The sequence below is a fragment of the Apostichopus japonicus genome, chromosome 12 (assembly GCF_037975245.1).
Source record: "Apostichopus japonicus isolate 1M-3 chromosome 12, ASM3797524v1, whole genome shotgun sequence".
NCBI classification, from domain to species: domain Eukaryota; kingdom Metazoa; phylum Echinodermata; class Holothuroidea; order Aspidochirotida; family Stichopodidae; genus Apostichopus; species Apostichopus japonicus.
The window spans coordinates 19,822,489-19,839,988 of NC_092572.1; the positions used below are offsets into that span (position 1 = coordinate 19,822,489).

A 17,500-nucleotide genomic window follows, 5' to 3' on the forward strand; every position below is an offset into this window, starting at 1 on the left:
GCTCAGGGGTCGACTGATTATGCCCTTTAAATAAGGTTAGCAGTTATGGTAAGATAAAGCCACTTTCACTATGACTTTGGCTCTGCTCTAAGGGACTTGTATAGGAAGCACTTTGGAGATTGCCTGTTGTATCTACTTAGACCCTGTGTTGGATACCAAAGTAATAACAAACAAAATTGTTGTCACTTGTCAAAGTGTGTTGTGTACAGAAATGTCTTTTCATCCATTTTCAAGCAAGGTATTCCCCCCCCCCCCCTCCCACCACCCGCTCCCTGAAGAAGTCTATGTAAGGCGAACTGCATCGTAGCATACCAATCATGTTTGTTAATATGACACTGTTTTTCATATACTGAACCTTACTGTTATATACACATGCGTAGGCCTACTATATGTAGTGGCAAATACAAAACTGTTTATCCTCAATCTCAAAGAAGTGACAAATAAAGGAGCTTTGATGCTCATTATTATATATAAATAGAGGTTATGTAACAGTGAAACAGTTTTAGAATAGGTATATTTTCCTGCATTTATATAAGTGCTTTATCATTTTTATACTACAGCCCATAATGACTTGTGAATGTGATGTGGACTGGACAGTCGTTTCACTTATATTAGCACTAACTGGCATCGCAGCTGCACTGATTTACATATCATTTATACTACTTATGCATCCATGGTAAGGAACTTTCAGAATTATTCTTTGTTTTTTACCATACAAATTATGCATATTTGTTCAACCTATATCTACTATAAGAAAACAGTTTTCAATTGAAAGGGTTGTGTCATACTGTACACAGTATTGTAATGTGAAATTTGTACAGTTATGTGATATCCTACTTCAGAGTGCCGCTGTGACAGCACAAAAGAACATATAGGCCGACCCAAAATGTGTAACACCTACCTTACTGCCCAGTCCCTAATTTTGAAGATTATTATTGAGATTTAGCTGCATTTAGATTTTACAACAAGTATATATGTAAAACAGCAAATAGCACAATCACTTAAGGAATAATTTATATTTTCTCAAATTAATGGCCTTATGTAGAATCATCTCTATACATAAAAACAAAGGACTACAGTTGTTAGTTTTAAATGTATATATAAATTAATCCTTACATTGCTCCAGATGAATAAATCAACCAAATGAGATTGTGCACTCAGTGTTGCAGGTGGATATATCCGCCTTAGAGGAATGGTGTGTTCAATGTATTAGTTTGTAACACCCCGTCCCATGCTGTTTTCATTTCTGAAATGTTTATATTAGAGTAAAGGATGCAATTCCGCAGAAATCTATGCTATACATGCAGTTTCACTGATATTTTTGGAGAATTTTACAATTGGACATGGCTTGTTGCTGCAAGTAGTGTATAGAGGAGGCACTTGCTGAAATAATAGCTGATCTCAACAGTGATGATGAGGGTTTTGCTACTTGAATTCAGCATTACAGTGATAATAGTTCACATTATAAGTTAAATTTATCAAACTAAACACTTTCAAAGTTTTTCAAAGTATATACCATAAGAATGTAAATTTAGTTTCCAACCATATTTATGTATGTGTTATGTTAGGCCTTGGCAAATGATTAATTCAACTAAAGTAGTCTACAAAGTGCAATATTATGCCTGGCCTGGTCCAGTTATATGTGTAAGCTTTGCTGATGTGACAGGCTTTTAAATATGCAAAAATGACTATGTGCCACACGGTCAGAGCAGGGGTAACTTGTGATGCAATAATAGAGCGTTCAAAATGAGAATGTGAAAGACACAGTTCAATTTCTCTTCTGTTTCTATGCTATAACCTGTTAATGTGTGTGTGAGTACTCACAAGAGGACAAAGTCTGTCTAGTCTATGTATAATTACCTTCACCTGACATGAAAATTTCACTGATTGACAATGACAGGGTAATCTTTCTATTGTTAGGAGTTAGTATAAAAAGGACAAAAACAAAGAGGAAAATATCACAAGAATTTACAGTTAAAAAGCATGTTTCTGGAGACAGGCCTCTCCGCCTAGTTTTGTTCAGTACAGGGTTAGGGTTAGGGTTTGATTAAGTTCCAATTCTGATGATATTTTTTTACTTCAGAAAACTGCAAACATGGGTGCTCCAATAGATGCTCCTCCACCATATCCCAATGGCGAAAAAGCAGGTATTACATAAAGCTACCACTCATTCATTTAACAGTAACCTATGGAATCATTTCTGTTGCTCAGAGATGCCAGTTGGAATGCAGAATCATATATAATTTTTGCCAGTTTTTTCTTTGTTACTGATTTATTACGTTCAGTGATATGCTCACGCCAGGCTGCGGCGGGAAGGCATGTGTTGGCCGTGCACGGCAGTTCTAAATCCCTCCAAGTACAAAGAGAATTGTAAACATTTCTGCCTGGCACTATTCTTGATGATTAATATCACAGCTTTACCAAATTTACCAACAAATGGGAGAACAGTTGGGACAGAAGTTAGCTCCAGAATCGGAAAAAGATAGCACCATTTGCCATCTGAGTATACTTGCAAAGATTTTCCAAATGGGAGGGGGACACCCCACCACTTAGACCCTTCCTCCAGGACGTGGATCACACAACCTTGCAAACCCGTCCGGCACTCAAATATTCCTGAGCACATCCCTGTACATAAACACAGGTAGTCAAGGCGTTCTGTGAAAATTCCTAACATGGCTTTGTGATTAAAGTTTTAAATGAAATTGAGGTGTCATCCATGGTTACACGGTAGTGTTGCTTCTGACTGCCCCCCCCCCCACCCCACAACCTCATCCCTAGCCTAGCAGGTAAAGGGATCACCACCAACTATGGTCTGGATAGTACAGTTGGTAGAGCATATGACTCGTTATCATGAGGTCACTCTGGTTCGGAAACGTGTTTTCGCTCAACTCTTTCTCCATGGTGTGTATAAATTTTATCAAGTCAGATTTTCTGTTAGAATCTGTAGGTGGTCAATTTTGGTATCGTTTCTTCGTCGTCGATATTTGTGGTGTTTTGATTTTTGATACAGATATCGTTTGATAGTGTGGTCATAGGTGGTCTTACTGCGATCGAGCTTTCCGACTTAGACAGGAGTTCTAACCAAGTAAATTCAACTCAACGATGTCTACATTGCATTGTCATCGTCAACATTGTCCGCATAACTTCTACCCAGCAACATGTTTTTATTCTGCATTCATTTTTTACACCCGTTACAACCCTTTTCTCCTCTTGTGATTACAGATTCACCTCCTTATACCGAGGGCACGGCTTACCCTCCTCTCTTGCAACAGGGATATCCACAAATGGGGCAATTACCTCAAGCACAACAGCCAGCCCCAGGGTATTCGGCACAACAACCAGCCCCAGGGCATCAGATAAGCATATATGTCCACATCCCCGCCTCTCCCCCTGCCCCCACTCCCATCTAGTTTTTTGGTTGCTGTTTGGTGATATTCCTTTGCACGATATTGATATATTACATCATATACAACCTACGTGGGTTATGATTTTTCATCATACTACTTTCTTTATCAGTTTTTGCACTGTTGCACACAGGATACTGCACCGCACTGCACGTATATTGCAGTGTATTTCTTGTATTGCAGTATGAAAGTCGATTGAAACCTTTAATATTAAAAAATGTCGAAACTAGCCAGAGTTTTCTTTTGGTCTTTCTCTTGTTTGTGGATTTGAAAAATGATAAATTTGGGAGACAATAAATACATACTGCAGTAAAAAAATTCAGAAAGTCTGTACCAGTGGCGTTTCCTGTAATAAATTAAATGGTACAGCCAAAATATCTTTGACAAAAGTATACATAGTGTCATAGGACATGGGTGTAGAGTCTAAACGTGCATATATATATATATATATGTGACCACCCAGACCATACAGAACGATTTCAGTTTTTCCCATCCACTACATAATAATGCTATAGTAACAGGCTATTGTATATTAAATCAGGCTTTGTAATTATTGCAAAGTTTGTTTACAGGCCTGTGCAATTGCATAGACAGTAAATGATCCAAAGCTGCAATCCTCAATTGAATATGACATTCATATACATGCTTTCTTTTGCTTTATGCTAAGGATTCTGATGAAAGCGATGATGATGATGATGATGATGATGATGATGATGATGATGATGATGATGATGATGATGATGATGATGATGATGATGATGATGATGATGATGATGATGATGATGATGATGATGATGATGATGATGATGATGATGATGATGATGATGATGATGATGATGATGATGATGATGATGATGATGATGATGATGATGATGATGATGATGATGATGATGATGATGATGATGATGATGATGATGATGATGATGATGATGATGATGATGTAAATGATCCACCGTATTGCCTAGATGATGATCAGCCTGTAAGTTTGTGAGGTCGACTATATCATTGGCAAAGCAATAGTTACCAAAACACTTCCTAACATTTTCACTTGAACACTTCATTGGTAAATTTTGCCACTTCCTTGTAGACACCACCTTTCTCTAATGATCTAAATTGGTAGGTAGGGTCCCTTTGAGGCTTTCAGTTTATTTCAAAGTGTGTGTATCGGAAACATGCAGAATCTTTGTATATGAAGATATGTTTGAAGTTTAACAAACTTTGGTTGTGTAAAACATTTGGTTTGTCTGAAAATGAAGAGCTGGCATGAGCCGAATGGCACGATGTGATATCAGATTACTACAAAGGTAGTCACTTTGATGAATATTTAGTTGGTATTCAATCTGGAATGCTTATTGTCAAATTGGTCCATGATTTTTGGAAGCTTCAAGTTTGTATAAACATTAATAAATTTGAACCTTGTGTCAATAAATTTGTCTACATTTGTAATATTTTTATTAGTATAATGCCCTGTTATAGATTTTATCTATCTACACTTTGAAGTATCCTGTATTCTATTTTATACAGCCACAACAGAATATGCGATGCGGTAGACGAAAATTGCGTGACTATGTTTCAGATAGTGAGGACTCTGATGAGGATTGTTCTGATAGCAATGGGGTGTTGCAACGACTTGCAAATCTACGTTACCTAAGAGAAGGAAACTACAAAAAACCAAGAAGAACATGCCCATTTTGCTCTAAATCCTACAGTGAGAAACTGGCAAGACACATTGGAACTATCCATAGACACATTCCACAAGTTGCTGCAGCATTGAAGCTTCCAAAGAAGGAAATGGATGAAGCCTTTTCAAAGATGAGGAAGGAGGGGATCCTGATGGTAAACAAAGAAAAGATGAAAAGCAGAACACCAGTGTTTGAGAGAGAGAGAAACACTGCATCCAATCAACCCCTTGTCATGTGTGGACTATGCAAAGGTTTCTATGTCAAAAAGTGTTTCTCCAGACATAAGATAAAGTGTCAAGGTGATAGCTGTGAAGAAGCATGTACAATACCTGTGTCATTACTAATGTCTGAAACAACAAACCAAAACAAACTTTTGTCCGAGTTTAGTGTAAACATTTTATACAAATTCCGAGGCGATGAAGTTGGTTCTATTTGCAGAGAGGACCCTGTGATCCTGAATGTTGGCAAAAGACTATGGGATAAGGGACGAGCCAAGGAAAACAAGAAAACGGAGGTTCGTAAGTCTGTAATGAGTGACATGAGGAGACTTGCCTCACTTTATCTGCACTTCAAGGAGCAAAAGACTATCCATGCTTCACATTTTACTCTGGAAACTGGTACATCAAGGGATATGTTTGATCGAAAGAACTTCAGCATCCTGAGTGAAGCAATTAATGCTTACACACTAAACAAAGAGAAAGCCAGTATCAAGTCAGGATTAAAACTTGGTATCTATTATCTTCTAAAGAAGGCCTCAAAGGTGATCAAAGCAACACATCTTGTAGAAGAGAATGACATTGCAGCAGCTGACATAGACAGGTTTGTCTCTGTTCTAGAGCTAAATCAGAACTTTCTGTTTGGAGATGCTTCATATCAAATAAATATGAACCGCCAAAAGAACTTGAGAAAACCTGCGGCACTTCGATTGGAAGAAGACATCAACAAACTTCGAAGTTATACTGTGGCAACATTGAACTCAATGATGAATGATGACTTTATCATCTGGGATTCACACAACTTTAAGAAATTACGGGATCTAACTGTCACAAGATTAACACTCTTCAATGCAAGAAGAGGTGGTGAGCCCAGTCGTTTGTCATTGGATGAGTGGAGACAGGCCAGTTGTAATGCTTGGATTGATAAGCAAAAGGCAGAGGCTATTCAGGATCCTGTAGCGAAACATCTCCTTAATGAGCTCAAAGTCACATACCAATCTGGCAAAGGTAACAACCACTTGGTTCCAGTATTGTTCCCTGATGATTGTATTAAGCCCATGGAAACACTCACTAGCAAGGAAACCAGAAGCACAGCATGCATAAGACAATGCAACCCATACGCATGCACACAAGGATCCAACAATCATGTGAGTGGATGGCACGCCCTTAATGGTGTTTGTGATGACGCAGGCATTGACAGCACATCAAATCTTACAGCCACCAAAAATAGGCACAGAATTAGCACCATCTATGCATCACTTGAAATTCCTGAAAAGGAGAGAGCACTCTTTTTTAAGCATATGGGACACAGTGCAGACATAAATGAAAACATTTATCAAGCACCTGCTGCAATAATGGAGGTTGTGAGAGTAGGGAAGCAACTGCAACAAATTGATAAAGGTGAGAAACTGGGCACCATGCATATACCTTGGGCAGACAGCTCTGGGTAAAACTCATCAACATGACCATTCCTTGACAAATTAGAACTAGGCATCAGGGATGGCTGTAAAACCTGTGAGGGCACTTAAGCAATTAAATACAACCCACCAGTAATTTGAGCATACTGGTCCAGTCATCACTGGATTGTAAGTGATGTACCTCACTCATCATTTTGGTATGCTTGGGTGTGGAAATATGAAATTTTAGCAGGAGTGTCACAGCACATAGATATGAACTTATTTTCCTACTAGGGTATTAATTGAGTTTTTAGAAAAATATCTAACTTACTTGTTTTAGTACTTTTACAATGTATTTTTCTTATTTACACAGCAAATCCATCCACGCAAAATGATGAGTACTCTTCCGATGGTGCAGAGAACAGCTCAGGTATTTTCCTACTAGGGTATTTAATTGAGTTTTTAGAAAAATATCTAACTTGCTTTTTTAGTAGTTTTACAATGTAGTTTTCTTATCTACACAGCAAATCCATCCACTCAAAATGATGAGTACTCTTCCGATGGTGCAGAGAGCAGCAGTTCAGGTATTGTACAAAATCATGTTGAATCTTTTTTGTAATGAATATTTTTAAATTGATAGCACTTTTTTATTGCAATTTATTTATTAGTTTAAGCCTATATGTGTGTGGTTTGGATTTGTTATCAGATTTCAAGAATGCCTTGCAGCATTTTATTGTAGAAAAATAAACAGTTTTGTTATAAGTTACATGAGGTAAGGTTAAGGTGGTAACACTTGGTAAAGCGCACATTACTGTAAAAAACTCAATAGCGCTCAATGGTAGAGTGTCCATTTAAGTCATGTCTACTTCAGTTGAGACTCATGTCAAGTAAATTAAACTTAGTCCAGAAATTCAAACTTTTAGTCTGAGTCACGGGCATGTTGTTGTTGTTACAACACAAGAATAAATTTTGTTCTAATGATTTAATGTTGATATGTTTGTAATATTCTTGCACTACAGACAGTCAGGCAGGCACCATTTTAAGCTCTGAAGCAGAGTACCACGTTCAACGAGGTAATCAAATTTTCTTTAACCTAAAGTGTCCGTGCATTAAAACGAGAGCATTTCTCAAATTTGTAATGTTACTCCATGAAGAAAAATATACTTTCAACGTGCATTTACTGTGTAGATTATGTATGATGCTTACTGAATAGAAATTTAATTTTATTATCTAATTGAAATCAGTGCGAGATAAAAAACTTTACATATTGCTGTTCATTTAATTGTAACTTCTAATATGAATTATGTTAACGAAGGTGTTGGTGAGAGTTGCCTGACAAAAGTGTGAATTATATGAACAGAAACGTGCCTTCTGATATGGTGATTAGAATGTTTCTAAACTAATTTGAAAATGAGACAGTTCTCTAATCGGTGAATCAACTGATGGAAATGAAACATAGGATTCTAGTAAAAAGGATACTCAAAAATTGAATATATTGAGCATATATAATGTTTTTTTCAATGTTATTGTGGACCATGCTTCACATTACATCTCTATATCATGTAAAACACACAAACATGCATACACAAAGGAAGTATCTATTGGTCTGTTTATATCCTCCTTGATAATGATGCTTACAATTGTAATTATGTATATATGTCATACTGCTTCACTTATATTGTGTTTATTGGATATGCCTGAGTCTCATATCGTTAGCTTTTGCAAGTCTATTTTGTTCGGATCCCTCTTGCAATATCATGGCCGGTGAGATAAGTTTCATTTCGTTTAATGCAAGAGGGCTAAGGCAATCCAAAAAACGTAGACAGTTGTTCTCTTATTTACATAGGTGTAAAGTCGATGTTTGCCTTATACAGGAAACGCATAGTTGCTTAAATGATGTGGGATATTGGAGTAGGGAATGGGGGGGAAAAATTGTTTTTTCACATGGTACCACAAACAGTTGTGGAGTCTGCATTTTATTTAATCATAGCTTTGATGGCAACATTGTAAAAGAAAGTATTCATAATTACGGTAGATATATTATCTTGGACATTATCCTGGAAGAGAAAGTACTTTCCATTGTCTGCTTATATGGTCCAAATCCTGATAGTCCTGATTTTTTCTCAGAGATTTCTAATACTTTGCAGTATTTCCAGGGGGATTCTATTATAGTAGGAGGGGATTTTAATTTCGTTTTTAACATAGACCTGGATAAGAAGGGAGGTCAGCATAGGACAAATTTTAAAGCACGTGACCAATGTATCTCCATGATGACATTTCACGACTTGATTGACATTTGGAGAGAAAGGAACCCGCTCTCGAAGCACTTCACTTGGAGTTCTAATGTAACTCATGGTATCCATTGTAGACTTGATTTTTTCCTGGTTTCTCGTAACCTTGCTAACTCTACTAGTAATGTCAGAATCTTCCCTGGTATTCAGTCTGATCATTCGTTTGTACATCTCAAGTTTAGCATCCATTCTGCTAAGAGAGGGCCAGGTTATTGGAAATTCAACAATTCCTTATTGGACGATGTGGTATTTGTGGAACTAATAACGAAATTGATTAGTACAGAACTATCCTCAAATAATAATACTAATTCTACTATTCAGTGGGAACTGCTTAAATTTAAAATACGTTCGGTTAGTATGAAGTATTCCAAAGATAAGGCCAAAGAGCGTAGGCTTAAGGAAACTGATCTACTCTCTAAAATATCCGATCTTGAATGTCAGCTATTCCAGAATGAATGTCCTAATATCCGGGCAAAGCTAAGAAATGCTCAAACCGAGCTTTTAACCTTCTACGATTATAAGTTGAAAGGAACTATTATTAGATCTCGTGCAAGATGGGTAGAGGAAGAGGAAAAAAATACAAGGTATTTTCTTAATCTAGAAAAGAGAAATAGGAGTAATAATACAATTCGTAAGATCATTGGAGAAAACGGCCAAAGTTATTCAGAGAGTACTGATATTCTAATCAATATCAAAGATTTTTATAAGACATTATATACTTCTAACCATTGCTCCCCCTCTAGCTTCTTTAATGAACTAGATCACCCCCAGCTGACCCTAGATGATTCGAGTTCTTGCGATGGACCTTTAGATTTAGAAGAATGTTTTAGTGCTCTTTCTTCAATGAAGAATGATAAGGCTCCTGGGAGCGACGGCCTAACTGCCAATTTTTATAAAAAGTTCTGGCATATTATTGGACAAGTGGTTATTAACTCTCTTAACTCTGGTTTTCAGGAGGGTGCTTTAACGGCAGAACAATCTAGGGGTATTATAACTGTCATACTGAAGCCAGGAAAAGACTCAACGCTGCTTAAAAATTATCGCCCAATCACACTTTTAAACACTGACTATAAGATCGGGGCTAAAGCAATTGCTGCTAGACTTAAATGTGTTATCCATAAAATCATAGGACCAAATCAAACTGGGTTTATGAAAGGCAAGTTCATTGGCGAAAACATCCGTTTTGTGTTAGATCTTATTGATTATGCGTCAAATCACAACATTCCTGGCTTACTCTTTCTTATAGACTTTGAAAAGGCCTTTGATAAGTTGGAATGGAATTTCATTGATTACACCCTGTCGTTCTTTAGCTTTGGTAATAGCCTTAGAGAGTGGATTATTGTGTTTTATAAGAGGGGAAATGCATGTGTGTGTAATAATGGCTTTTCAACGGGTTTCTTCAACATCCAGAGGGGTGTTAGACAGGGATGTCCTTTGAGTCCTTATCTCTTTATACTTTGTGTGGAAGTGCTTGCTTTAAAGGTTATTTCAAACGTTAACATCAAAGGTATTAGGGTAGGGAATAATGTAATTAAATTATCACAATACGCAGACGACACTATGTTTTTTCTTGATGGTAGTAGGGATTCCTTTGAGGAAACCCTCAGTGTTCTGGACGATTTTAGATTAGCCTCTGGGCTTGCTATCAATATTTCTAAGTGTAATATAATGCCTTTGGGTTCGTTTATTAATAATCTCCCTACTTGTATTAATGATCTAGCTTTGAATGTCACAACTGGTCCTGTTACTATGTTGGGTGTTTCTTTTACTCAAAATAGAGACGATCTCTTTCGTTTGAACTACCAACCTAGATTGTCTAGATTGAAAAAGTGCCTCCGGGTATGGTCTGGTAGAGACCTGACCCCGATTGGTCGAAATATTATTGTCAAAACGTTTGCTCTTTCTCAACTGGTTTTCCTTTTCTTGGTTTTGCCAAACCCTCCAATTGGATTTATTAAAGAGCTCGAGAGCATTATTTTCGATTTCATTTGGGGAGGTAGTTCTGATAAAGTAAAGAGATCGTCAATGATAAATCGTTTAGCAGATGGGGGGCTAAAGGTCATTCATATTAATAGTTTCATCAATAGCCTTAAGTGCACATGGATCAAACGTTACTGTAACGATATTCACGGTCCCTGGAAAATTTTCTTTGATTTGGAGCTTTACAAACTTGGCAAGCAGTTTCTGTTTCAGTGTAACTGCAACAAAAGAGATATAAGCATTCCAAATAATTTCGTAAGTCAGATAATTAAGGCTTGGTGTGAAATATCTTTTAATAATCCAACTGATAACTACGGTAATCAATCTTTGTGGAATAATTCTTACATTCGTATCAACAACCAAATTGTGCTCTATAAGTTTTTATATGAAGCTAATGTCAAGTATGTGAGAGATCTTTACGGCGAAAACGGGAGACCCTTAACCTTCCACATTTTTCGTACTAAATTTAATCTTCCAATGTTTCCTTTCACTATCTATACCGGTTTAATTAATGCGATTCCTTTGGAGTGGCGTCGAGGTTATGTTCAGAATTGTAATTTCCCCAATTGTAATGAGATTTGGCTGGATAAGGTCTTACATTCCAACTCTACTTCCCAGTGTGTTTATTCCCGATATTTAGATAAAGTCGCTCAGATACCTACCGCCAGCCGTAAATGGGCTAATGTGTTCAACAACTTGACGACTGAAGATTGGAATAGATTCTACAGTATTCCTTGGGCTACAGTTTCCGAATCAAAAATCCAATATTTTCAGTTTAGTGTTTTACATAGAATAATTGGGACCAATAAACTTCTTCATACTATCGGAAAATCCGACTCTCCAAACTGTACCTTTTGCGATACGCATATTGAAAGTATAGAACATCTGTTCTGGGAGTGTAGTGTGACATCCACCTTTATTTTAGGGGTTGAGGCTATGTTATTAAATAAGCAATTCTTCTTCTCCAAGAAGGATATCCTTCTTGGTTTCGGTGTTGATGTAGCTCACCCATACAATTTTCTTATTTTATATATGAAGCATTTCATCTTTCAATGTAAAGTGAATAAATGTATTCCTGTTGTAGAGGATTTCTTCTATAAATTTAAGTTTACAATAAGTGTAAAAAAGTACACACAACATCGATATCGTAGTAAAAGTAAGGTTAACTTTATGCAGCTTAAACAAGCCTTTAGGACATGCGATTCTCTTTTCCATTAATCTCGTTCGATCAATTGTGCTGTTTATTAGAACAACTGTTATTTTGTTATGACGTTTATTTAATCTGAAGCATCTATAGTATGAAAATATGAAGTCTGTTAATTTGACTGAAGTTATCAATAAATGGAGGAAAAAAAAAATATTGGTCTGTTTAGAATATGGTATGTTATTTAGTGGAGGATACTTAATCACAGTGTGTTTTCATTAGATGTTCCACATTATTTTGTTTGCTTGATGTAATCGATTCATTCAACAATGCTATCAATGTCATTTCTTTTATGCAGGATGCAAACGAAAGCATGATGATGCTGGTAAAGTAAAATTAGGTTGGTCATTGATGATATCACTTGTCTATGATAACACAGCTAGCTGTAGTTTAGTCATGTATATAAGTTAGTATGGCAGCTACATAGTCCTGTTTCCCTCATATAGCTGATGTGTGCAGTCAAGTTTCAGAAAAAGAACAAGCATTGAGGATAGCTTTCTTACCCCTGTCATGGCCAATAACTATGTACCTATGTGGGATAGATGATAGAAATAGTTTATGAGGCAGTTACACCTAAGCAGTCTGCCTAGGCACCATCTTCCAGTGTTAAATTTTTGTCTCAGATTTGTCAAATTTACGCTCCATTCGACAGGACGAAAATGTACAAGATGGAATCAAAAGGATACTGCGCAGGTGCTTAAATACTTCAAAGGAATGATTACTGGCACCCAAAATAAAACCATACCAGGTATGTATTTGTGCTGTCATTTGTAATTCAAAGTTTATATAATGGATATGATCATGAAGGTGTATCCAAGCACCCATATTGATAAAAACATACTTGTAAATCAATGATATTTGCAGCCTGATTCTGTGAAAGTTTGTTAACTGAACACAGTTGACTTTTGGTGTGTATCTGTTACATAGGATGTCATTGTTGTAAGAATATAATTTTTCTCTAAGCAATTGATATGACCTACCAGTACCAAGCAAATGACAACTGCAGATTAATGTAACACACTGCACTGCTTGCTATGCTGAAGTTAAAGGTGTATATTTCAACTTCTTAGCAATTGCTCTTCTTTTTGGCTTGCAGAGACGCAGGTTGCTTTGCACTTTTTTAGGTTTCTGGAGTCAAAGCAAACTGAAAATTATGGAATTTCAAAATAAATATAAAACGAAAAATGAGAAAATGTAAAACATTAGAAAGTTATCATGAAATAGGTCTCTCTCGCTGAAACTAGTTGTTCCTTTGTAACATTAGAGGCTCATTCGCTCATAATTAACATAATATTCATACATTATTGTGCCATGCCAAATCCACGAAATCTTGTATACTTAATATTGTCATAGAAAAGTCGAAGAATTTACTTTTCAAGATCGTGCCAGACTTTCTCATCAGTCATTTAGTAGTAAACCTCTAGTTCTATATCAAATATAGTTTTAGAAATGTAGTTGGGATTTTTTCTGCTTGTTTGGTTCCTTGCTAAAAACAAATGACCTATGTTTTCAGGGTGGCGTTTATGCGTGACATGTGTTTGTGTGACGCTTTGCTTGTATGCACGATAACTCAACAAGGGCATGACAAATCATTACCATATTTGGTGAGTAGATGAACCCTATAGATTTTGGCGCTCATAACATGTATATTAATGAGGTCCAAGGTCAAACGTGAAAAACTCCAAATTGCAATAACTTGGCTACTATTAGTTGGAATTTCGTCAAACTTGGTATGATGATATTGGTAGACAGTCTTCACACACTGATATGTGTTGTAATAATTATCATGCATATTAATGAGGGGGCGGGCTTAGCAATATTTGGGTATGAACAGTTTGTATGCACAATAACCTAAGGAATTGACCCATGATTACCATACTTGGTGGGTAGGTGGCCCATTGTGAGTAGATGAAGCCTTTTGATTTTGGTGGTCATATCATGAATATTATTGAGGTCACAGGGTCAAACGTGGAAAACTCCAAATTGCAATAACTTGGCTACCATTAGTCGGAATTTCGTCAAACTTGGTATGATGATATTGGTAGATTGTCTTCACACACTGATGTGTTTTGCAATTATTATCATGCATATTAATGAGGGGGCGGGCTTAGCAATATTTGGGTATGAACAGATTGTATGCACAATAACCTAAGGAATTGACCCATGATTACCATACTTGGTGGGTAGGTGGCCCATTGTGAGTAGATGAACCCTTTTGATTTTGGTGGTCATATCATGAATATTAATGAGGTCACAGGGTCAAACGTGGAAAACTCTAAATTGCAAAAACTTGGCTACTATTAGTTGGAATTTCGTCAAACTTGGTATGATGATATTGGTAGATAGTCTTCACACACTGATGTGTTTTGCAATTATTATCATGCATATTAATGAGGGGGCGGGCTTAGCAATATTTGGGTATGAACACTTTGTATGCACAATAACCTAAGGAATTGACCCATGATTACCATACTTCGTGGGTAGGTGGCCCATTGTGAGCAGATGAACCCTTTTGATTTTGGTGGTCATATCATGAATATTAATGAGGTCACAGGGTCAAACGTGGAAAACTCCAAATTGCAATAACTTGGCTACCATTAGTCGGAATTTTGTCAAACTTGGTAGGATGATATTGGTAGATTGTCTTCACACACTGATGTGTGTTGCAATTGATATCAGGGCTTAGCATTTCTTTGGCAACAAAATTTTGTGTGCATGAATTGTTGTTATTTTAGTAGGGCTTTCTTAGAAATTTCCCTATGAATGGAACTAATGAACAGCAGCAAGAAACCATGAAACCATTAGATGTTTTTATTCTGGATTTTCTTTGATTTGTAGGTAGACATGACGTGGAAGTATTTCTCAAGAAATGCAGACTATCAACATCGTATGATTGCTTGACCATAAGAACTAAGGTCATGAATGAAAGAAACAAGTGGCATCGGTTAAATGGCCTACAAGAATAATGTGTGACTGTGCCTTATAAGTATACACATGATGTGAAAGGTTTTTTTTTTTACAGAAATGCAGACTATCACCATGTTATGATTGTTTTGCTACAAGAAGTAATGTCACAATTGAAAGAAAAAAGTGGCAGCAGTTACATGGTCTACATTAATAATGTGTGACTGTGCCTTATAAGTATACACATGATGTGAAAGGTTTTTTTTTTAAAGAAATGCAGACTATCACCATGTTATGATTGTTTTGCTACCTGAAGTAATGTCATAATTGAAAGAAATAAGTGGCATCAGTTACATGGTCTACATTAATAATGTGTGACTGTGCCTTATAAGTATACACATGATGTGAAAGGTTTTTTTTTTAAAGAAATGCAGACTATCACCATGTTATGATTGTTTTGCTACCTGAAGTAATGTCACAATTGAAAGAAACAAGTGGCATCAGTTACATGGTCTACAAGAATAATGTGTGACTGTGCCTTATAAGTATACACATGATGTGAAAGGTTTTTTTTTAAAGAAATGCAGACTATCACCATGTTATGATTGTTTTGCTACCTGAAGTAATGTCACAATTGAAAGAAACAAGTGGCATCAGTTACATGGTCTACAAGAATAATGTGTGACTGTGCCTTATAAGTATACACATGATGTGAAAGGTTTTTTTTTAAAAGAAATGCAGACTATCACCATGTTATGATTGTTTTGCTACAAGAAGTAATGTCACAATTGAAAGAAACGAGTGGCACCAATTACATGATATGACTGTGCCTTATAAGTAGACACATTAAAGAAATGCAAACTATCAACATTTTATGATTGTTTTGCTACAAGGCTTAATTAGTTTTGGTTATAGGAGATATTTTTTGATGGGTGTGCCTAACAAATGCTTTTTAATGAGATGGCAATTACCATATTTACATGCTCTTTAATGTTGGCAGGTAAATATATGTAAATTTCTTGATGGTGAGGTAACTCACAAAAGAGACATTTTAGCATCTTTTCTGGCAACAGTTTGCACTCTATTAAACCATTTTGATTTATACCAGCTTGTTTCATCATAATTGTTACTTTTTGTCAATTTCACCCATGCTTGTCTGAATTATTTAAGCAAGTTCTTTTAAGAAGCTAAAACTTAGAACCAGTGGAGGTTAGGAAGCTGCATCAGCTGTCTGCTATGGGACATTTTACAAGACAAGACTTCAAGTTTATGTCTCAACTGTTTATTTGCCATTGTAAGAAACTTTATAGCAGTCCTAATTGTAGCTGTGTATGTTAACTATGCCTCAGTATTGTACTGACAAAACTTACGTAATAAAGTTAAAATATCTCATTGGTGTTATTCAGTCCAGTCCAGGCTAAATATAAATACTAATTGATTGCCAGATAGAAATTTTGCTACAGAGTAATTGTTGTATGCCTATTCAATTGTCGTATATGCTAAATTCTAATTATTTCAAACTTAATTGGTAAATCGAAAAGTATTGTGTGCATTAACACAAGCTTCAACACTGATTCCATATGAACTTATACAAAGGTTTCATCTGATAATATAATATTTCAGCACAGGCCTCATTGAACACTATATGCATAATGGTTCGTTTTGGCTGTTCTTTTTCTTGCCTAAAATGTTTGCAGAACTTTAGTTATTGACCATAGTAACATTCGGTTCTTGTTTTGAGTTAAGATTAAAACCCATTTTATATGTTTTGTTATATGGTATGTTAAATGCCCGTGTGTTATATGTTGAGCTGAAAAAAAAAACTTAACCGTATTAGTGTCATCTAATTAGTACACTCAGTTTCCTTCTTGATTGATGTGTATTTTAAATTTGAACCCTTTATGCGTAATGGTTCGTTTTGGCTGTTCTTTTTCTTGCCTAAAATGTATGCAGAAATTTAGGTATTGACCATAGTAACATTCGGTTGTTGTTTTGAGTTAAGATTTAAACCCATTTTATATGGTTGTTATATGGTATGTTAAATGCCCGTGTGTTATATGTTGAGCTGAAAATAAACTTTACTAAACTTTACCTTATTAGTGTCATCTATTTTGTACACTCAATTTCATTCTTGATTGATGTGTATTTTAATATTTAGCGACAATTAGTACCTCCCATATAGTGTTGCACGTCTTAGCAACCCTCCCCTTTATGTGCACTTTAACAGACAACTAACCTTATAGAAAAAAAAAAAAACATTCCAAAATGGTACAGTGCATGCAATTCCAATATATTAAGAGCCTCTTTTTGTTGGTCGCTATTTCTTCACTTTTGTACAGATGTGTACCCACAGACAAATATTCCTCTCCATTGAGGTACTCAGCTGTTGTCTGGTCATTTCATAAAATAATAAATCACGCGAC

The 17,500-nt window shown here is 36.1% G+C and overlaps 1 protein-coding gene across 1 annotated transcript; it reads left to right on the forward strand.

Annotated features, from left to right (window-relative positions):
* Positions 1-551: 551 nt before the first annotated feature.
* On the forward strand, positions 552-15,139 carry LOC139977376 (uncharacterized). The gene is made up of 12 exons (XM_071986678.1): positions 552-676; positions 2,084-2,147; positions 3,223-3,354; positions 4,070-4,086; positions 4,321-4,383; positions 4,929-6,702; positions 7,072-7,128; positions 7,223-7,282; positions 7,718-7,771; positions 12,472-12,513; positions 12,826-12,921; positions 15,012-15,139. Exons 1-12 carry the CDS (start codon positions 674-676, stop codon positions 15,137-15,139), a joined length of 2,490 nt encoding a protein of 829 aa, XP_071842779.1. The 5' UTR covers positions 552-673.
* Positions 15,140-17,500: the final 2,361 nt, after the last annotated feature.

Excerpts from the sequence above, each read along its gene's own strand:
- LOC139977376 (XM_071986678.1), top strand. Across the intron at positions 2,148-3,222 it reads TCCCAATGGCGAAAAAGCAG|ATTCACCTCCTTATACCGAG; the intron begins GTATTACATAAA and ends TTGTGATTACAG. Across the intron at positions 6,703-7,071 it reads ACTGCAACAAATTGATAAAG|CAAATCCATCCACGCAAAAT; the intron begins GTGAGAAACTGG and ends TTATTTACACAG.